Here is a 23,044-nt window from a genome sequence, read left to right as displayed (position 1 = left end):
AAGGCTTTTTGATGAGTAAAGATCGGTGACGGGATATTCTTCAGCCGCGGGGGCAGTGGATGATTTTCCATACTGGCAGACTCAGCGTATTGGCGGGAGCCTCTGGTCCCAAATCCCAGCGAATACTGGGAACTTGGATGCTAGACATGTGGAGATTGAAATCATAACATTGCAGAATGACCTCTAGCTCAAAGCCTACCACGCTGCACTAAACTTAAGGTGCCTTGTTGATCCCAGAAGTTGTCAGTGAAACATGGCAGTGACATGGCAAAGTGGAAATAAAATATAGAATAAATGTGTTCAATTTAAAAGTATGTCCATGACATGTAGCACTTCTAATTTAGTTAAAAGCGCTGCACATTTGGTCATTACTTCAAAATGACAAGAGTTAAACATATACAAGTTGATTTTTCTTTATTGCATAATTTATAAACGTGCTGCAAGACCGAAAACTTCACTTTGACATCATCAAACTTGTCATTCAAATTTGTAGCCCTTCATATGACTTTGCTAAGTAGCTCTCAAATTTCAAAAAGGACTGGTGACCCTGGGTTAAAGCATTGTTTAACTGGAGCACAATCCTTGCAATTCCAGGAACAGCAGCTGCCTCCTCATATCTGAAACTTAGGGAGAAAGTGTCATCTTGGTACAATCATAATAAAAAAACAATGGAGTAGAAAATAAGACATTTACATGATATAAATTTGATATTGCTCTGTTCATCAAACCCTAAACAATTCTTTATCAACATGTAATAACCTTTAAAACTTTAAATTATTCTATTTAGGAAGTATACTTACTGATGTTTCATGTCAAAGTCAAAGAATTTTCAAGGACACTGCAGGGAGTTGAACCCCATCTGGCTGAAGCCAGAGTACCAACTACCAGTGCCTTTTGCTTTTTTGACTGAACATGGAAGCAAAACCTGTATTCCAACCAGCATGAGACTTCAAATGATTAAATACACTAGAAGTGAAAGTTAATCTAATTGCTTTGAAAAGCTATTAGAAATAACGTGTTTTTGTGTCACATGCTTGTTGAAACACAGTAAAAGAAACCGAGCATTTTAAAAATGAACATGAACACATGCATTAAAAGAACAAAAAAATGAAGAACTTACCTTTTAAAATACATATGCCATTTAATATCAAAGAAAGCTATAAAAACTGTTTACCAGACAATTTACTACAATAGGTCTAGACCCCCTTCCCTCCAAAATTTCGACCAAATCCAACGACAATTCCCCACCCTACAATAACCACCAGGCTGTCTCCAGCAGAAAACTCCCCCCTCTAGGCTGCACTAAATGAACAGAGGATCCCCTCGTGGTCACTGAAGTAAATTTGACTGACCACGGCCTTGACAGTGAATTTAGAAGTTTTGACATAGACATGATCTATGATGGTTTCCCCCCTCTCTGTTGTGGGAGAAGTGACATGCTGCCTGAAGCCTCTGTCCGTCATCAGATTAAAAATGGAAGAGGACTTCAGGATGTCTTCATTAAAATCTCCCATCACTACTACTGATTCACTTTGACCTTCCAACCAAAGTACTAAATCCTGTAGGTGGGATCTAAACAGCACTACAGGATAGGAGGGGGGCCGATACACTACAGCTAAAACTAAATTTAGAGCCAGACTCCTGTAAACAACACACTCCAAATTAAGGTCTGGCTTCTCCAGAATTTGGTAGTCTCCTCCGTCCGTACAGTAGATCCCAACGCCACCATGTTGCTGGCTCTTCAGGCCAACTAATGCTGGGTTGGTTCCACTGTAGGAAAGCCCTCTCGGACGGCTGTGGAAACTGAAGCCGTCCATTTGGACAGCTTCTAAGGCAGAGCTAGGGGTCAGCCATGTCTCTGTCACAGCAATGCAGTTAGGCTGCAGCTGCTGTGTACAGTGGGCCAGATAGGAGACATGTCTGCATAATCCCTGAACATTTAGCAGAAAAACTCTGAAAGAAGATGGGTCGCATCTTCTTTCATCACTCAGGAGGGGGGGCATCTTCTCCAGAGCAGCCTTCGCATGTTTATTGCAGTAAATCGCCTTTTCCTTAAAATCCCGAATGATTAACCCCTCGATGGTCCTGACCCGACTCACAGCAACATACACCTGTCCAGCAGCAAAGATCTTGTTAAAGGAGACCACAGCTTTGTCCACGGTCAGGCCTTGTACCTTGTGGACGGTACAAGCCCATGCCAGCTTGAGTGGGAACTGTCTCCTCATCCCCCCCTTTTGGCTCACCCGCTCTTCCTCGGGCCCTATAGCAGTGGAACCAGGCAAGTCGGCTTTGCCACACCTTCTCCGAGCTATTTTCCCAATTTCCTCGTCGTCAAATTTGACATAAACATATTTTGGAAACCCCCCCTCTGTGTAGGATTCAATGTGGGTGACTATGCCGCATGCCCCATTTACCAATCCATCTGTGATGTCTAAATTTTTGCATAGCATCACTCGAGCGTTGACTCCCAATAACAGCCTCTCTTCCAAACAGCTGTTCTTCACTTTTTTGTGATGCCCACTCATCAGTTGCAGTTTACCCGTCTCTTTACTCGGGATAAAGTCTTCTGCAACAATTTCAGAGTAATCTTCACAAGTAATTTTGAGCTGCTCCAAGTTGTGTTGAAACACTTGGGCATTGGTGGGGAAAATGTGCAAAGCCGTGCTGTCCTCGCCCGTTTCACACTGCTTCAGCATTTGCACGTCACTGGGCAACAATTTGGTGTCTTTTGTACGCGTCCTAAGCCTGTTTAACATCTGTGCAAATGCTTGGTCTTTCTGTCGGACGATCTCTGTCAGTTCAACCACTTTGAAGCACATGGACCACAAATTTACGTCAGATTTGTCTGCATAAAGTGGTGTCCCTTTAACAGGAGGCAACTGATAGAAATCTCCAACAGCGATAATCGACACTTTTCCAAATGGGGAAAAGTCACCTGTTTGTTTAATTTGTCGCAGTCTGCCGTGGATGTAGGTCAATAGTCTGTGGTCCACCATGGAAATCTCATCAATGATCAAAATCTGCAAATCGTGGTACTTAACGCGCATAGAATTAAGTTTCTCCTCGCCCAAAGGAGAGTACGGCAGACGGATTTCTGTACCGATTCCAAATGTAGTGTGAATGGTTGCTGCCTTCAGACTGTAGGCAGCAATCCCTGTGGGGGCGGTCAGCAGAACCGACACGGCGTCCGGCTGGAGACACAGAGGTGACAGCAACCTCGTAGCCTCGTACTGGATCGCTCTGATCAGGTGGCTCTTTCCAGTCCCTGCACCGCCTGTAACAAACATGTGCAGAGGATCTGGGTTCTGACCTGAGACCTTCTGTAAACACCACTCTCTGACATGGAGGAAGGTGGAGAGCTGCAGCTCATTCAGAGAGCTGATGAGCAACAGCCCCTCCTCCCTACTGAGACCGGGACTCTTCTCCAGTCGAGCAGCTTCTCCACGGAGGACATCCAGATCTGGAATGTCCTCCTGATGTTCCCCCTCTGTCCCTCTCTCTACCAGCTGCTCTCGCTGCTCCATCTCACTCTCCCGCTGCTCCAACTGGGCCCCGGGGACCAAAATGTCCCATGCAGCCTCCAAAAACTCTGCATCCGTCAGCTCAGCCTGGGCCAGCTCTAACGCATCAGCCTCAAGCTCGAACTTCTCCCGGTTCCGATCGACAACACTTTCAACAGTGTGTTCACCGCTACGAAGACGCACTGTACCATTCTTATAATAATCCTGATAGAATTTGAAATCCTGCGGTTTCAGGTCGTCGTCCGTGCGATACGGGAGGAATAATTGGAGAATACTCAAATGAAACCGCTCCGGATTTTTGTGCTCGGAGAAGCGCGCATAACGGACGACTGCAGGTTTGGTGCGTGTGCGTTTTACGACCAGACCGCAATTATTTTGGAGCTCTATCGCATTTTTGGAGCTTTCGTTTTTTGACAATAGCCGATATTCGGACGCGAAAGTAGCAATGCACAGGTCGTCAAATTCCTGATCGTGTGGCCTATTTTTGTACCGGTCCACGATGTTTAGCATCCACTGGGACCCGGACTCATCTTGCTGCTGCAGAACAGCAAGCGGTTTGCTCATCCTAATGATGTTGTCCCCGGTTGGAATGAACACAACTTTTCTGGAGCATTCTTTTAGGTGCATATTAGCCAATCTATACACTGCTTCTTGAGCCGACACATGCCGATTATGTAAATACACGGTGCCTAATTTCTTCAGTGTCTCTTTTGCACTGGTGTTTCCCTTTTCCGCTTCTTTTTGGGTGTTTCGCAACAACAGGCCAATTTCGCGCTCTTCTTTTGAAATGTACGAGATGATGTATACAACGCAAGCGAACGCATCAACGATGTACTGAATGTCCATGTTTGCATTCCAACATTTTAACAGGGACTTGTTGTAGGGGTTGATCCAGATTTCTTTTTTGTTTCTTTTTAGGACGACCTGGCTTCTCCGATGGCAGGCCCTGAACAGTTTCTCGTATATTTCCTGGTCAATTTGGAAATACTCAAAGATCTGCTCCAGGGTTTCGAATTCTGATTTGTCGTCATTAACAACGCGGTTAATTTCAGTCAAAAAGTCAAATGCCTCCGCAGCAATCTGCTTCTTCATGTCAATCTTCCAGCAGATGCATTCTAATTTGGATACTTCGCCGGCTTTAATGTTCGGGTCGGTACATTTGGGGCATTTCACAATCTTTTCATGTTCGATAACAAATGTGCGGCCGGATGCTGTTTTTGGAAAGTTGAAGCGACATTTGGTCCCGCCCTTCTTACATGACTTTGTGTGGTTCCTGGAGTGCTGCTGGACAGCCAAAACAATTTCCTTTAGCACTTCATCCTGAGGAATCTCGCAGGTGACGTATCTATCAATGAACTCTGCAACCTCCTCTTCCGACTCTTTCCCTATCCGTGGAGCCCCCTCAATCCAAAACAAAACATGCACGTGAGGGGACCCACGCTGCTGGAACTCAATCCTATAGAAGAAATCCACAATTTTCCCTATAGGATTAGCCGGAGACATCAGGACCACCCTCAGGAAACAGTGCCAGCGGAAGTCAAACATGCGTGCCGCTGTGACACTGTTCCTGCGCAACAATTCACATCTTTCAGCCCAATCCAACTGGTCAGCTGTCTGGGTTCTCCCCTCCTGTCTTAACACAGTGTCGAGGAGATTTTTCCAACGCATGTCGGCTGCAGAGAACGAACAGAACCACGTTGGAATACCCAGCTGACGAACACAGGCCAACAGGTCCTTCTGTGTTGCCTGCCAGAATGCCGGAGTGCCTCGAATAGGCCGGAGGAAACAAAAGCCCTGATCTGCTTCCAGCAGCTTCTTCAGGGTTTTCTCAGAATGTGCATCGGCACTTACACCTTCAGATGCACTTCCTGATTTTTCTTTTCTGAGAGCCACAGATACACTAGAAACAACCTTCTCCACCTCCGACATGTACTGTGCAAAGAAGATGTACTCGACGTTCTGTGCAAACCTACCGTCAGCATGGAGGATCCTGTTGTTAAAGTAACGCGAGAGAGTCAATTTGAACCTTCTGTTTTCATGGTAAACGTTTTTACCATCGGGAAAGATGACAGGAAAACATTTAGCTTCATTTTCACGATTAGTTAATAGTCGGACCGGATTGTTTCCTTCCGCCGGGGCCAAATTCAAAATATCCTCAAAATACTGATCCAGGACTTCTTGGCCAATGTCCACTGGGAACAGAGCAGAATCTTGGAACATGCAGTGATTCTGTCTGTCATGGAGAAGCTCATCTTCTCCATCATCAGCCTCATCCTGTTTTTCATCTTTTTTGTCCGCCTGATTTTCTGGTTCGTTGCGATTTTCTTCTTCCAATTCTTCTTTACAAAAGTCATTGAGCCAAGCTTCATTAAACTCTATGTCTTTGTAATACTTATTGTTGCGTTTCAAATATTGCAAGGCTCGCCTAATGTGCATGGTATCCACAAACTGATACTCATAATGACCTTTGTAAGTCAGTTTACGCTTTAATTTGACGCGCAGCAGAGACCCTTCCATGTCAGACCGAGGCAGCACATTGGTCGTTTGCACCAAGTTTGCAGGAACACACGTGATTGGGCCGTGAACACCATTCTGCCCACCTTTAGGCAGAGCAAGCATCTTCATGAATGGTATATGCAGTGCAATCAGATGCTGCTCTAAACTATTTAAACAAGCCAACTCAGGTGGGACAGGACACACCTCCAAGTTGTTTCCGACCCACTCAGGCGGGGTCAGACCTCTTTTTAACTTGGAGTCGCAGCAGTGGCAAATCCACAGAGCGCTCCTCGCCGTCCCTAAAAACAAACATGGGCTCTCACAGTCCATGTTGCAGCGGTGCAGGTAGTCCTCGCTAATGCACACATCTGCAATCTCTGCCATCTTTGCAGATTTGCTGTATGTCTCCCTGACGCACAGCAAAACCTGGTGATGAAACAGAAGTCTGTTGCACACACAGCAAACAAACTCTGGACCTCTTTCCACCTTTTTTAGGAAGTCCTGCATGACTTCCTGGAAACTCTCCGCTTTCTGTTTATTCAACTGCCTCTTCTGCTGCACATTACTTATAACACTCTTTCTGAATGTAGAATTTTCCCTATACCTCTTTTTGTTAGAAGCTTTTACACTAATTTTGCGCGATTTATCACTCCTGTATTTTTCCTTGCCAAGAGTGATCAGTGTGTTCCTGTATGAAGCATCTTTCCTGTATTTTTCTTTGCTAAGCGTGATCAGTGTGTTCCTGTATGAAGCATCTTTCCTGTATTTTTCTTTGCCAAGCACGATCAGTGCGTTTCTGTATGAAGCATCTTTCCTGTATTTTTCTTTGCCAAGCGCGATCAGTGTGTTCCTGTATGAAGCATCTTTCCTGTATTTTTCTTTGCCAAGCGCGATCAGTGCGTTCCTGTATGAAGCATCTTTCCTGTATTTTTCTTTGCCATGCGCGATCAGTGTATTCCGGTGAGTGGCATCTTTCCTATATTTGTTTATGCTAAGATCTTTCTTAATCTTTCTTAATATTTCATCATCTCGATATTTTATTTTTCTGTTCATTTTAATTTTCTCCATTACATCAGAATATTTTGTTTTCGCTTTTATCTTTGCCAATTCTCTAAAATCTTCATTTTCCATGTATTGTAGTTTTTGTCGTCTCCTATTACTTAATTTTACTTTTTGTCTGTAACTTGCATTTAGTAAATATTTACTTTGCATTGAGTGCTTTAATCTCTGCCTCTTATTTTCTCTGGAAATTTTTCCTTTATAGTTTTTGGCCATTTGCAGCCTCTTTTGATTTAAAACGTATTTGGAAGATAGCTTTCCACGTCCACTCTGATCATCAATTAAACTACTCATTTTGTTTGTTGACCTAATGTCATCTTTTTCATTTGAACGCATGTAATATGTTTTTGGTTGTTTGTTGGCAGAGGGACAACAGCCAGCACAGCGGTCCTGTTGTGGATCTTTAACACACACAACAGTCTCAAAATGTGTTCCACCACAATTTTCTATATAAATAGCATTTTCTGATAATTGTTGACCGCTGCTCTGGTGCCGAAGCCACCTGCCATCAAACAATACAAAAACATTTACTCCTAATAAATCCGCTGTGGCTTGAATTTCTATGTCTGTTGCCCAAATACTAACAAAACGCATCCTAGATTTGGTTATGTACTCAGCCACAGATGAGTACTCCCGCCCAATTACCCAGCTATACCGATCGGGGTTCGTTTCCAATTGTTTTACAACGGCTAGCCGAATTTTTCTGTGGCTGTTTTGGGATCCGCTTACAGCCTGAGAGATGGCCCTAAAGTAACAATTTCCATCTCCAATGATTTTTTCGTTGGTACAGGGGGGCCCTAACAAACTAATGGGAGGAGCAGGTGGGGCATTAAAATTTTGGAACTCAATATTTAACATTGAGCACAGAGCCTGGCAGACATGCCGATTTAAAGGGTTAAAATAGAAAATTTCCTGCTCAGGCTCACTAAAAATTACATCCTGATCCTCCACAGCAACATCATGTAATTTGACTTTCTTCAGGTTTTCGACTGAAGGGTCTGCAATATCAATTTTTGAATCCATTTTTCGTTTTGTTGCTGTCTTTTTAGGTTCTACAGTGACATCTAATGAAGTGTCATGGAAGAGGCTCTCTTTGCAGAGGTTCAGGGAGTTACTATCTGCAGGACTTCCTAAGAAAGGACCAAATGTATTGGAAGCAGAAAAAACAACGCCAACCATTTCAAACTCTGTGAGGACAATGCCCTCGACTGACCTCTGCAGGTAGTCGTGAACTTCACCCACAGAGTCAAAAAACAGAACTACGCTGGATCCATCAGGGACCCTCATCCCTTCAGGACTGCGAGAATGGGAGTCTACAATAGCCCAGCGTCCATTCTCAGCAATGACGGCACACGTGTTCTCACACAGTGTCAGCAGACACGTGTTGTACTGTGCCGTCATCCTAGCTAACCCCTCCCTCAGGGGAACCAACACACCCACATCTACAAACTCACCCGAATTGATTTTAGCATCCCCACTAACAATTTCCCCAAAATCACAGGACAGTTCAACCCCATCTACCACTACTTGACCTGGAAGATCAGTCACTCTCAGAAAACCTGCAGAGTCAGTGATTTTGTTCTGTCTCTGCAGGTCCGAGTAAACCTGATCTCCAGCAAGCAGCACAGAATCTAACTCACAACTGTCCCACTGAAACACACTTTTAACAGTGTGCTTGGCAGCAGCCACCAAAGAGATGGCCATGCACTGCCGCCCACTGTTGCTTCCAAACAGCTCACTGCCCTGGTGAAACGATCCTCTGATGCTGGGGAACTTTAACGTTCCAGCAGCAGGAACAGGACCAGGCTCCTGGACCTCAGAGGTTACCAGCTCATCATCCGAGGAGCCAAACGTTACACCAACCTCCATGTCAACTGAACTAGAGTCTGACACAACCTCAACGTCACAAATGGCAGGAGCAGGACCCACTTCACTCAAGTTTTGAGAGGAACCAAACAATATTACAGGGTCTGAACTTGGCTGAACCACACAGCAGATGCAGGAAGGAGAACAGCTCTTACCTTTGCTGCTCTTCTTACCTCCTGCAGCAGGCTGTCCACGCTGCTGCTGGTCCTTTAGAAAAAAGGAGAAAAGACATTACTTTAAAAAGGATACAAGGCTTAGGAAGCATTTTGATCATACTTGCCCAAGAATCATGTCTGCTACTAAAGGAGCACACAAACATGTCAAGCTTTTAATGACTAAATAAATAAAAACATCACTCCTAAAGACAATATTGAGCCTTTTTCTTTTAGTCTCTCACCTGGTCCACAGGCTGCTCCACCGTCACGTCCTTGGTAGGAGACCTAGGTGTCACCCCCACACGGTCCTGCATACAAACATGAAATGTATTTAATGTCGCACTTTTGCCATAAAGCATTGAAGCATTCTGACTAAATGAAACTACAAAGTCATTATACCTGGGCTGGAACCCTCTCCTTCCTGGCACGCCTGGCAGGTGAAGGCCGGGGTTTCACCTCCACGTGCTCGGGGACCTCCGCCTTAGTGAAAAGAACACAAAAATACACACCATTATATGTGTTTAACAAAGAACATCTCACTATAAAAATCTATTTTGACCTCTACAACACATAACACTGAAATGTGTCCTCTTCTTACCTGGGGCCTGGGGGCAGCCCTCTGGGATGCAGCCACAGCCCTCCGGCGACGTCTAGCACGAGACGTCTGAGGAATAATGACAAACACCAGAAAAAAGGTATTTAGGAGCAGTTATAAAGCTATTCTGAACTCTGAGCATCAAGACAAAACAGTTACCTTGTTCCCAGCGGGAACAGGCGCAGCAGCTCCAGCACAGTCCAGATCTGACGGGTAAAATTTGTCCATCAGATCCAGAATAGCGGGGCTGAAGCGCACGGGCGACACCGGGAGAGGAGCAGCCTGTGGAATAGAAAACACAGAAATGTTATCATGTGGACACAACACACACACTGCAGTTTTCTTTTTCCTGCAACTCACCTGCTCCAATCCCCGCCCGTGCCAGGATGCCAGAGGAGAGCGGTCTGCACCCGAAGGACTGGCTTTCTGTAGAGAGTGAGAAAGAAAGAGAAAACTATTTAGACACTTAAACTAGCCTCTTCCATGGACCACAGACCTGCTCTGCACACGCCACTTCTGGTCTGGCTTTCAGGAAGCTGGATTCACCTTGAACACATGTACAAGTTTAAAACAGGAAAATCATTTCATTTGTATGAAATGAGCTGACGCTTACCTTTGCCTTCCCTACCTTGCAAGCCCACTCAAAAGGGTTGGTTGGAGGAGGGGACACAGGGTGCTCCCTCACAACCACCTTAGGAGTGACTCGCCGCACGGCAGGCCGGGGCGACGCAGGAGGAGGCGCCTGGACCTCTGGCTCCACCAGCTGCAGAGCAGAGTAGTTCCACAGCAGGGAAGCCAGAAGGACCATCCCTCCATCGTCACTCAGGTGGACCTGAGAGACACAAAAAAAAACAAGAAAACCCCACGAGATTTGATTTGAGACTTATTGTACTGAGAAAAGCTGTCTGCATCAAAACCAACCAGAACCATCAACCTACCCCATCGCGGGCCCACAGCGCCAAGTGGTCCAAGCTGAAGTGCTCAGCAACAGACAGGTACTTAATGCCTGCACAGGAATGAAAGTTAGTGAACTGTTCCCCCAGACAATCCTCTACATGACAACCAACAAGGACATGATGTTATACCCATCTGCGCCGCCACTCGGTTGAAGTCCTGGCGGAGGAACGTCTGCAGGTCCGGGGCCACAGTCAGGCGAGGCGGGAAGTCCAGGACGAAGAGCTGGTAAAACAATCCCACAAACACACAAACCAGCTTCAGTAATTACACTTTCTGCTGCTGCTGCATCCCCCTCTGCTTCTCTTCAACGTGCAACGATTAAAACACACTTACCTTGGACCACTTGGACTGGAGCAGAGTCAGGAGCCGCCTGAAGTCCACAGCTGCCTCGGGGAGCGTTCGGCTGGCCGTCAGGTTGTTGCTGGGGGCGAGAAGACACACAAGATCGGGGGTACGTGGAATGTTTGCGTGCCTTACCTCTTTGTACAGCTCGGCTGCACTGGCGCCAGGGGTGGACATGAACCCGAAGGTCATGCCCCCACCCCCAGGCATCCGGACGATCCCGTCCACCAGGGCGCGAAGGTGGGAGTCTCCTACCACCAGGACGAACTGGAACACATGCAGTTGTTGTCATAGCCATAACTTACACTGGGTAACCGTCAGTCACAGGTACGTTACCTTCTCCCCGGGAGACTCTGGCGGCACAAGGCACTTGTGGCTCTTCCCGGTGGCAGAAGACACGGGCCATCTTCGCACGGGGTGCCTAAACCCAGTGCCGGAGCCTGGGAAATACAACACGTTAGGGTGTGTTCTCTTTTTAGCCAACAGCACATACACATGCATCAATTCATAAAAGATTAGGGAGCAGAATAAAACTGATTCAATAATGGAGAGAGGAAAAAAATCTCAGTTACTTACGTGAACTCGGAGCACTCTGGCTTGGATGGCCAGTCGGTCCCAGGTCCATGGGCGCGAAGTTCCTGGCACGGGCTCTGCGGTGGTCCTTGCCCCGTGGCATCTACACAAAGATCATAAACACACAAAAACACACAAAAAACACTTTTAGCACAACCAGTACTTTTATAATATAAGATCATTTTGTCCAATATACATTAAAACTAATTTTCCTTGACAATATAAATAATAGCAGTACATTTAAAAAGCATTGTATGTTACTTTCAGAATAAACTTTAGAAAAAGATTTACAGCAAGCAAAAATAGTTGCCACTGTTTGTGAGCAGTCAATCTTTTATTCAGTATTTCTATTAATCTATTCCAAAACACAGAATGAAACAGTGTGCTATATATCTTTTTTGATTTAAAAAACAGATCTTAAAGAAAATATAACTTTTTGCTGACCACTGCAGCAGCAGAAGCAGGACATGCTAAAATTCACATGGACAGTCAGCCCAGAAATAAGATAAATCTGGCCAAGCAGCAGGAAATGACCAAAACGACAATAAAAAATAAAATAAAAACAAAAATCAGCCAGGTGCATTAACAGGTCTCTTTCATGTCAGGAAAACTGATTTAGTGCAGCAACCAGCATGTTCAAAATGTTTGCAGCAGAAAAACACGTCTGACTTCTGACTGTGCAGCTGCAAGTTACATTTATTACAATTAAGATTTTTATCTGAAATATTTCATTTAAAAAAAATGTTGAAATACTAGAAAACTTTTTTTCAAGAGGTTTTTTCCCTTTGGAGAAAAGCACACCTGTTTTTAATAAGATACCCTTTGAAAAGTAACATTACTAGTTCAAAATGGCTTCTTCTGCTACATATATGAAGTCTATTTTGGTGAGCCATCAGTTCTTTATTCATTACTTCTATTAATCTTTTCCAAAACACTTCTACAGAATGAAATAAATGCGCTTTAAATCTTTTTTGTTTTAACAAACAGATCTTAAAGAAAATCTAACTTTTTACCAATATTTTCCTCCAGAGGATACACAGATCACAAACAGGCCTTTAATTTCGCATTTAAGTCAGCAGATAAACTTTACAGTTTCAGGAGATCCTCAGCCATAAATCCACAGATCTGACTAAATTTAACTTCATCATTTGGCTGAGGTTACACAATCTCACAAACTTGCATCAAAACAACATGCAGCTCCATGAGTGATCAGTACTTTCATTTAGAAGAAACCAGCTGCACCAGCAAGCCCAAACCATCCATAGGTAAATTCACACTAAAAAATCACAGAATTCAAATTAAATCTACCAAATAGAATCAATCACAACATCCAGGAGTCAACAGTAACAGTCACTGCGAAGACAGTAACTAATACATAATAGCATCTACCTACATGCAAGTGTAACCCAATGTGTGTCACATTTCAGGTAAAATGAAAAAAAAAAAAAAAAAAAAAAAAATCCTAGCAGGTTCTATTTGTAATGATCTTACAAATCCATGTGAACTTGGAACATTTTAAACACAAAATAAATACCCCAATTTAAAAATGTCATACGTTTTAATAAACTCTTAATGACTTAACAAAAGAACATTTATTCTAAATGCTTTACCTCTTTGACAAAAGATTTAGAACATAGCTGAATTTTTTCATGTGCAGTTAGATTTTTTTTTTAAATGCAACTTTTGATGCAATTTAAGACATTTTTAGTTCTAAACTGAATGAAAGCAATACAATCAGCAATGAATTGAATAACAGTAAAATATATATAAAATTACCAAGCAATAACACAATAAAATTAGACAATGCCACAGCAATAAAGCAGCAAACCGCATGAACAGATCAGTGAACACCGACCGACCCCCCCCCCCCCCCCCCCCACACACACACACACCATTCCGACAACATCAAACACACCGACTGTACTTTGAAGTTAAAGCTAAAGCCAAGTCGAAGCTAAGCCACTAATAAATTACACAAATGCAACACTCACAACAGCAAAAATATGAAACACGAGCATTTTGCTCTCAACACTTTAGCTTTGGGTAATTCCATACTGACAAAGCTAACACAAACTAGCTTGCTTCAGAAAAAAACGTCCACTTGATGTTAAGATAACTTCAACACGAGGCAAGGTCGCTGATAAAAATCATACAATGCAACGCTTATGTTCACAACAGCAGAAAAATAAATCAAGCATTTTACTCTCAAATACTTTCAAGTTTGGGTCTGGACTAGCTAGCTAACTCGCTAGCTAGCTAGCTTCAAAATGTCATCCTTTTGAAGTTAAGCTAACTTCAACACGAGGCAAAATCACTGATAAAATTACACAAATGCAACACTTATCTTCACAACAGCAGAAAAATAAACCAAGCATTTTACTCAAATACTTTTAAATTTGCGTCTTTCAATGTTCTGGCTTGCTAACGCTAGTTAGTTTGCTAGCTTAAAACGGCAATGCTTTGAAGTTCGGCTAAACTTCGACACACAGCAAACAAAGTGACTACTAAAATGCAATACTCTTTTTTTACAACAGCAGAAATATAAAGCACAAGCATTTTACTCTCAAATACGTCTGAGATATTTATAAAACGCTTACCTTCTCGACGTAAAAAGTGGGCCGGGGCAACAAAATGGAGTCCTACAGAGACAGAGGAGAAGAAAAAACGGGGGGATGGGTGGAGAATTAAAAACTCTGGGGGGGGAAAGATGGAGTTAAATCCTCTTTTGGTCGAAGTAACAGGCAGTAGAGATGCTTCTCTGGCGAAAATCAGCCGATCCTCTGGATACAGAAACCAAGGAAAACCTTTTCTCACAGAGCTCTGACAGACACGTCCGATCACTCAGAAGTCCCGTGTGAAAAGGGACGAATTCTCCACCGTTCTAGAAGCTTCTACCACCTTGGACCAATCACAGACAGCCACACCCCAATTTTTTTACGTGATTGGATAGAAAACGGGCAAAACCATTTGTAGGAATTTTGCAACTACAAAATCATAATACTTTATTATTCACAACGTTTTAAGAACCGACTCAGCATTACTTACTGTTTGCAGAAAAAAAGAGTGAATCTGTGAATTACAACAATGACAATGCTTTTATATAAAATAGTATCAGCATTTATTTAATTCCTTTCAAAATTTGTCTACAGCAGCTTCACAAAATGGCGGCTCCCTGGTGGAATAAAAACGTTTAATATATAATGTATTTTTTATAAATGACTCTTTTGTGACATTTCTAAGCAATACAAACTAATTTGACATAAAATACACCTTTGTGACTGGACAAGATGTTTTTTTAAATCATACTTTGTTAGCAGAGAGCAGTTTTTTTTATTAGTGATGACTTGTGAGCATGTACCACAGCAGTTAAAATGTATTTACATTTTAAATGAGACAAAAAACCTATATGTATCAATGCCCCCCCCCCCCCTTAAACCTGATTACTATTTTCAATTCAAATAAAAAAAACACCTTTGTATTTAAAAATGATCATTATAGATTTTTTTTTGTTACATTTGTTCCCCTGAAATTTGGAAGCCTATTTTTAAGTACAAAGCATCTTTATCTCATCAGAAAAATGAAATACCCACCTGTCCACATTCAATGAGGTTTGAACTGCTCCATTTCTCCTTTAAAGACTGATGGTTTTCTTTAATTCTGGCCTAACATGATTTTTTAAACATGTTCACACACAGAAAGTTGTTTCAATTCTTACAAAAAGTGAAAATTGCTACCACATCAGTATGTAAGCTAGATGAGCTTTTGTGAGTGTTACATGTCAATCATTGTAGGTTATGGGAAGCATTCAAGCATCTTCACTCAGTGAAAAAATGACAGAATACCACGTTGACTTGATTTATTCATATCACAAAGAACACAGGTTTAAGTGACAGATAACTGCTTTGCCATCCCGTCTCTGCTGACGCTCACAGCATCTCCTCATCAGCTCAGTCATGTCCTGCTCCACCTCCTTCTGTAGACCTTTGACCCGCCTCACTTCAGTTAGCTGTTGGAATCTGATCCTGTTCTTCACTTCACCTCTTTTCTTCTGGATGAGACGGGTCATCTCAGTGAAGACCTCCCGACTCTCCTCCACCTGCTGTTGAAGCAGCTGTGAGATGAGACAGAGTTATGTTCTTCCACAGAGCAGAGAGAACAGATTGTGATCAGTGCGACAGAACATCCTCATCACCTCATCATGACTGGAGGAGCAGATGTTCTCTTGCAGGTTCTTGGAGGGTCCCACCAGCTTGTGTTTCTTCAATGCAGCTGCTTTCAAATGAGGCTGAAGGTGTTCCTCCCAGGAAGGAGAAAGGCTGGTCAGACAGGACTTCAGGGCGTGTCGTTTTTTCCAGTGCAGACGTCACAGGCCACATCTGCTCCGCATCTCTAAGCAGCTTGAAGTTCCTGTGACAACAGTGGCACATATTATTCAGAAGTTTAAGACCCACGGGACAGTAGCCAACCTCACTGGACGATGGAAGAGGAACATTGATGACAAATTAAGGACACGGATAGTTGGAACTGTATCCAAAGAGCCCAGAACAACCTCCAAAGACATTAAAGGTGAACTCCTTGATCAAGGTACATCAGTGTCAGATCGCACCATTTCATTTGAGCCAGAGTGGACTTCATGGGAGCATCAAGGAGGACACCACTGTTGAAAGGAAATCATCAAAAAGCCAGACTGGAATCTGCAAAAATGCATGTTGACAAACCACAAAGCTTCTGGGAATATGTCCTTTGGACAGATGAGACAAAACTGGAGCTTTTTGGTAAGAAACATCAGCTCTATGTTGGTAGACTCAAAAATGAAGCATACAATGAAAAGAACACTGTCCCTACTGTGAAACATGGAGGAGGCTCAGTTCTGTTTTGGGGCTGCTTTGCTGCATCTGGCACAGGGAGTCTTGAAGTTGTGCAAAGTAAAATGAAATCTCAATATTATCAAGGCATTCCGGGTAGAAATGTGCTGCCTAGTGTCAGAAAGCTTGGTCTCAGTGGCAGGTCATGGGTCTTCCAACAGGACAACGATCCACAACACAGAGCCAATAACCAGGGGTTGACATAGCCCAGAAATTTGCACTGGCCCACAGGGCCAGTAGTTTTTGAAACTTACTGGCCCTGCCTGAAAGTTACTGGCCCGACACCGCGCATAGCGGGACCCGCCGCTCCGCAGGTGCTTGCAACTTTAGGGGGGTCTGGGGGCATGCCCCCCCGGAAACTTTTATTATGGTACAATTTGGTGCATTCTGGTGACATCACTTATTTCTACACTTTTCAATGACTGAAAATAGACCATATCAAACTTAAATCTGCTCTAGTCTGTTTCAGATGTTTTGAAGAGAGCACTGCAGTGTAGTAGGTAACACTAGTTCAGAAGTTTTCATGCTGCTTCTAACGGCAAATATCGCAATAAATCATAAACCTTAAATGTGTTAAAACAATCTAATGGCTGCTTGAACCATTTAACGAATCAAATAAATCCCTTAATGCATTTGACCAATCGGATGGACGCCTTCACATTGTTGACCAATCAGATGGAGCCCTGTTATGTTAGATGTTTGTAACCTATGTCAACGTGGGTCATTTGGAGTATAATTTTTAAACTGGGAATGGTTATTTGGTTATTTTGCTGTTTGTTTATATACCGCAAATTATATCGTTATCGCAATTTTAATCTCTGATATCGCGAGTTTTCCTCATATTGTGCAGGTCTAACTGAGATCATTCAGCTAACTAGAAATACTTACTGCTTACAGTGTTGTAAAGAAAAACAAAATTAAGTAGTTTAACATTCTACTGCATTTGAGTCTGAGATTCAGGTATTTGGAGTTGCCTTTGATTCTTTGACATTCAGCTTAAAGCTTAGTGGATACAGTTTCATCTTCAATGCATTCATTAAATATCTTGCTGTCCATACTACTAATTATACCCACTACTCCATCCAACATATTCCTATCTATTCCTGCCATGTCTTCCACATCTCTGACATGCTTCAGTCTCTCTTCAGTGACGGTGTCGGATTTATAATCAAATGTAATAATAACCCACTGGCTTGTGCCTTCGTTGTTGCTGTTTAACATTGTTTTGTATTGAATTGTTACATTCAATAAAGTTTGAAAAAAAAAAGTAGTGAGCGCGTGCCGCGTGGCGCTCGGCAGTGAAAGCCGCGCGCGTGCAGGCGGGAGAGAAGGAGAAGTGATCAAAAGTTTCCCATAGAAACCCTTGAAGTCTGAACACAGGACTAGCAGAAAAACTAAATTATGAAGACGAGGTAAATCTACACGTTTTCGCAAAATTTACTTTATTGAAAAAGGTGAAGAATATATAAACCGTTAAATATTTTAGTGGCCCGAGCGGACAAGTGAAAAGTAAAGTCTTGTGGTCCGCACTGCTCGAAAAACAGGACCGGGCCAGCGGACAAATGGCTATGTCGAGCCCTGCAATAACCCCCCAAGAATGGCTCAGAGAAAAGCGTTGGACCATTCTGAAGTGGGGTTCTATGAGCCCAGATCTGAATCCCATTGAACATCAGTGGAAGGAGCTGAAACATGCCATTTGGAGAAGACACCCGTCAAACCTGAGACAACTGGAGCAGTTTGCTGATGAGGAGGGGGCCAAAATACCTGTGGACAGGTGCAGAAGGCTCATTGACAAATACAGAAACCGTTTCATTGCAGTGATTGTCCCAAAAGGTTGTGTAACAAAATAATAAGTTATGGAGGTACCATCATTTTTGTCCAGCCCTATTTCATTAGTTTTTTTTTAATAATTCTGTTAATCAACAACTCAAAAGTAATGGCTGATTGTGATTATTTAACTTTCAAAAATGTTTTATTTATTGTTACTTTTGAACGTTTCAAGTAATTTCAGTGAGCATTGGGGACTTTTTTTCTTTAACTGAGGGGTACCAACTATTTTATGCACCACTCTTAGCATCATCTAGTGGACAAAAAAAATTGTACTACACTCAGAGTGAACATAGCGAATTATAATTGTGGCTCAAAATAAATTATTTCTATTTCACTTATGAGCGAATAAATATGTAAATCTTTAAATATATCTGTTAATATAAATGTATTTGTAAATACTTGTAAATAAAAATTATTAAAATTATTTCAGGAAGATCCTGCTCCTTTGTTCTCCTCAGAACAAGGACAGAACTTTAGAAAAGAAAACATCCACAGAGACCTTCATGCAGCAATAAACCAGATCAGGTTTCTCACTCCAGGCCACTGAAGAGCAGGGAAGCAGCTGAGGGCAGATGACATCAGGACTCTGTGCAGGCCAGTCCAGTTCATCCACACCAGACTCTGTCCTCTGACTCTGATTAGAGTATGTTAGAATGTTAGAATGACATTGGGTATTTTTTAACAAGCTCTAAAAGTACTTTGAACCTTGCTCCTTTTACATCTAGATCCTTTTAAGAAGCCACTTAACAATAAAAACTAATGAAAGTAAAGTTGGATTTTTTTTATTCAGGAAAAATCTTATTTTTTATATCATGTGTTCAATCAGTCTTAGCTTTATATCAGAAAATTAAACCTAGGAACAAATGTAACATCTATCAACTTTATAAAGGAAATTTCTTCAGTCTGAATCTTCTGATCAGTCAGCTCAGACTCACTTGTGTGTTTGATGAGGAGCTCAGCAGACACATCCAAAGATTTCAGGTCAGGTAAATATGAGGAAATGTTCAGCTAAACTGCCATTAGTCACCTCTGGTTTTTTAGCAGCTCGCTGGGTCTTCCACCTTTCAAAAGGTCACAGGGAGCATCGATGGCTTCCACATATGAATAAAGGGCCTAAAAGAAAATGCAGTTTGTTATTTTAACAGGAAACTTTTTTATTTCATTCAAATGCAGGCTGTATGTGACTCTAGTGCCACATTTATAGATATTTTTGTTGGAAATCCAGGATCAATCCATGATTCACAGGTTCTACGTCAAAGCCCAATTTATGTAAATAAAACATACCCACCTGAAGGAATCTTTTGGGTGATGGTGGGTATCACTGCATTGCACATCCCATCATGCTGCTGACATGAGGAATGCCATTGAGGCCCGTTACAACCAGGGCACGCTCTGTGGTGGAGAGAGAGCATTTGGCATGATGAGGAGGAGAGCAATATTTCTGGGGGCGTTGGAAGTAAAACCAACCTTTGCAATGAAAATCATTGCCTGCAGCACCATCCTGCACAATCTGTGCATCTGTGAAGGGGACTGCTGGGAGCCGCAGATGTTGAGCCACAAAGGGCAACACCAGGAACCAGCAGGACGAGCAAAGTGGCGTCCATCTGCGAGGACTAATCTCTGCTTTCCTTTCAACTCCAACTGTGTCCGACATGACTCTGGAGGACCACGATGATTGTTAACATGTATACAAATATATGTTAACATATAAAACGAAATTGTAAATATGTACATTTGATATTTGTATGAAAATCCTTTTGGGATTGTTAAAAATAGCTCAGATTTAAATACATGTAAATTATTCAATTTTTTGTTCATGCATTTATTAAACAAATAGGAAAAACAACGGCAACATAACATTTTTGAACAATGTTTTCAACTCAAGTAAGCTGAACAGACTATCGTGTTGCTCTTTGTCCTTTCCTCTGGCTCTTTCAACAAAAAACTTTACCCCACTATGACAACGATTAACCGTTTATTAATAAATGAAGACAAATCTAATCATGATCGAGTGTCTCTCTTCCCTCCATCCGGCACGAGCTTGCCTGAAAACAAATAAGCTATCTTTCTCCATCCATAGATGGATTAGATTTTCCTCTTCCTCGTCTGTCCCTTCATATATAAACACATTAAAAAATGTTTTAATAACTTATGACTACGTTTAGAAGTCACTGTTTTTTGATGTAATAACTAGCGTTTGTTTTTAGCCTTCGGGGCTAATTCGCGTTAGCGTTAGCTTTAGCATTACTATTAGCATTACTATTAAATAATACACTAAGGACGTTGTATATTGAGAAATCACTGGGATCAAGCTACACTGGCGTACCACTTAGTCGTCAGTGACAGTAGCTCAGCGGAATAATCAGAGGCACGAGCTTCCACAGGTTCTAGGATCGAGCCTCGAAACCGACTTTTTTTTTGCGTTTTATTTTTTTCTTCATGTGATGTGTATTTTGCCGTGTCAAGCACTTTTCACAGAAAAAAAAGAAGCTGCAGTGATGAAGACGCTGATGGACTCTTCATGCTCCTCCAAGGACCAGCAAGGCAGATGTGTGCACATCCTCAAAATCACACATTCACAATCACAATCACTTACATTCACACTGACGTTTGTGTTTAGAAGGCTTTTTTGTTCATAGTAGTTTCAGATTGTGTCAGTCATGAAAGTAAAAATCTTGTAAATAACTGTTTCAGAAATAAAAGTCTCTTAATGGAGAAATGAACAGGTGTTTTTCATGTCTGTTTTCACATATTAGCATAAGACCTAAAATAACATTGATTCTATGAGCTATAGTCAAATGAACTGTTATCTGAATGGAAGATTCATGCATTCATCTCTTCACTCAAGTTCTGGCCCTTCATTTAAAAAGCTTTGACTCAAAGACACATTCTTGTCAAATATGTGAAAACTTTCACTGTTGGACAGTAACACATAATGAAAAATGGGTTCATAAATTCAAACAAACTCTTCATACTTTCATACTAAGGAGTTACCACGTTTACAGTCAAAAGAGGCAACAACACAAGAAAAATGTGACCTGCTGAGGATGTTTAACCTAGAAAGTCAGGTTTCTATCCAGCCATCCATTTTTCTTCACCAGTTTGATCCTTTTTGGGGACACAGAGCTGCAAGAGTCTGGCTACTGTTGGGCTAAGGCAGAACTTCTCAATAATTTTTTGCAAGGCCCCCCCTAGGAAAAAAAAATATTTCAGGCCCCCCTAACCCCCTCCCCCCCACACACACACACTCGTCACGGAGACAATACATTAGTTTAGTATCTAAAAATTGAGTAAGTATTCATGAAATTGTATCTTTTAACAATAAAATAGGAAAAAAGAAATATAAATCCACTTCCAACAAATATTAAATTTATTTTGCCACACAGAAACCCTGTTCTAGTCTAAAACAGAATAAAACTTTAAAATAAAAAGTCTGTCAGTCCTTACTTAACTAGAAACATTTTGACATAATGAACCATTTGATGCTGAGAAAAATAATTCAATCAATAAATACAATTTAATGTAAATTGATTTAAAACATTAACACAGCAGCACCAATATATTTAATGTTTTTAGTCTGAAGAAATAGGTCAAAAACATTGTGCTGACTTTTTTCTAAACGATGGATTGTTTATTTTTGATCTCATAAAGTGCAGCTGTTTTCATGCATTACCTGCTGTCTTTATGTCAAATACTGACACCAACTAAACCACAGGCGGACAAAGAATACATGTATGAAAAATAAAGACACGTCATCAAAATGTCTTCAATAGTTCATAAAGAATGACATTATTAGAATGAGCTGAGGAATCTAAAGGCACAAGATGATCCTAATCTGGGCAACTCTCCAAGTGAGCGTTCCAAACATCAGCCGGAGCCCACCACCCCTCTCCTTTCATGCTCTTAGACATGCCAGCCGCATGTGACAGGAGAGATAATATATATATATGGGGATAATAAGAAAACAAAAGTGAGGCGGATTTTTTTCCAAGCACTGAGCCGTTGTCACCGCCAACCCCCGTTAAATTTGCGCACCTGTGCCTAAGACCGCTGCTACTGCGCGCCCCCCTTGACATCGCCCTGCCCCACTATTTGAGAAGCACTGGGCTAAGGCTACATCCTGGTCATCACTCAAATCACATGCATCTATGATCAGCCTTACAGGAAGAGAAGGGGGGGTCAGGAGTATGAAGTGGCTGCTTAGCAAATTGGGTCTGGTTAATGGTGGGTGGTGTGAGCACCGGTGGTACCTACACCAGGGCAGCAAGGACGGGTGGGGCGTAGAGGCGGGGAGCGAGTGCGGGTGGTGCGTAGACGTGGGAAGCGAGGATGGGTGAGGCCTATAGGCGGGGGTGAGAGCGGTTGGTGGGTAGAGGTGGGCGGTGAGGGAAGGGGCGCGTAGCGCCTGCGGGCCATACAACGCCGCTTGCGGCTTTAATTATTATTATTTTTCTTCTGCCGGAAGAATCGCATTTTTGAGGCCTTTAACATACCCCAAAACTCACCAAATTTGGCACACACATCAGGAGTCGTGAAAAATTTCGTATTTTATGGGAAATTGGCATGGGTGCGCAAAAATGGCTCGACAGCGCCACCTACAGTGACTTTTGTCCCGACGCCCCGCATACGCTTTAACGTACAAGCTTGATTTTTACAGGGCATGTTCTTCAGATGGAGACCTACAAAAAAGTCTGAAAGGACCCACCTGTCACTCGCACAGGAAGTCTGATATATTGAGGTCAATATGTCATTTTTGCTCTATTTTGGACATTTGCAGGCCTCCTT

General features: G+C 42.4%; 1 protein-coding gene and 1 long non-coding RNA gene across 5 annotated transcripts; both read right to left on the bottom strand.

Annotated features, from left to right (window-relative positions):
* Nucleotides 1–1,140: 1,140 nt before the first annotated feature.
* Nucleotides 1,141–14,512, bottom strand: LOC144987361 (uncharacterized). The gene is made up of 13 exons (XM_078936737.1): nt 14,162–14,512; nt 11,568–11,667; nt 11,328–11,431; nt 10,983–11,258; nt 10,778–10,871; nt 10,631–10,698; nt 10,306–10,524; nt 10,053–10,118; nt 9,852–9,974; nt 9,696–9,761; nt 9,497–9,577; nt 9,340–9,405; nt 1,141–9,149 (listed from the first exon to the last, which is right to left on the bottom strand). The coding sequence occupies exons 2-13, from the start codon at nt 11,665–11,667 to the stop codon at nt 1,293–1,295; spliced, it is 9,120 nt and encodes a 3,039-aa protein (XP_078792863.1). The 5' UTR covers nt 14,162–14,512; the 3' UTR covers nt 1,141–1,292.
* Nucleotides 14,513–15,405: 893 nt separating this feature from the next.
* On the bottom strand, nt 15,406–20,426 carry LOC144987362 (uncharacterized). 4 transcript variants are annotated; one of them, XR_013651245.1, is made up of 5 exons: nt 19,727–20,426; nt 19,548–19,651; nt 16,171–19,372; nt 15,757–15,971; nt 15,406–15,675 (listed from the first exon to the last, which is right to left on the bottom strand). It is a non-coding gene; the product is annotated as an uncharacterized LOC144987362 (long non-coding RNA). The 4 variants fall into 4 exon arrangements; XR_013651246.1 differs by having other exon boundaries at nt 18,759–19,372; nt 19,727–20,396; XR_013651247.1 differs by having other exon boundaries at nt 18,794–19,372; nt 19,727–20,395.
* Between the last annotated feature and the right edge of the window lie 2,618 nt (nt 20,427–23,044).

The sequence above is a fragment of the Oryzias latipes genome, chromosome 18 (genome assembly GCF_053564925.1).
Source record: "Oryzias latipes strain Hd-rR chromosome 18, Olatipes_Hd-rR_3.1".
In the NCBI taxonomy this organism is placed as follows: domain Eukaryota; kingdom Metazoa; phylum Chordata; class Actinopteri; order Beloniformes; family Adrianichthyidae; genus Oryzias; species Oryzias latipes.
The sequence above is the reverse complement of the archived record's forward strand: the minus strand, read 5'-3'. Positions and strand labels throughout refer to the sequence as shown.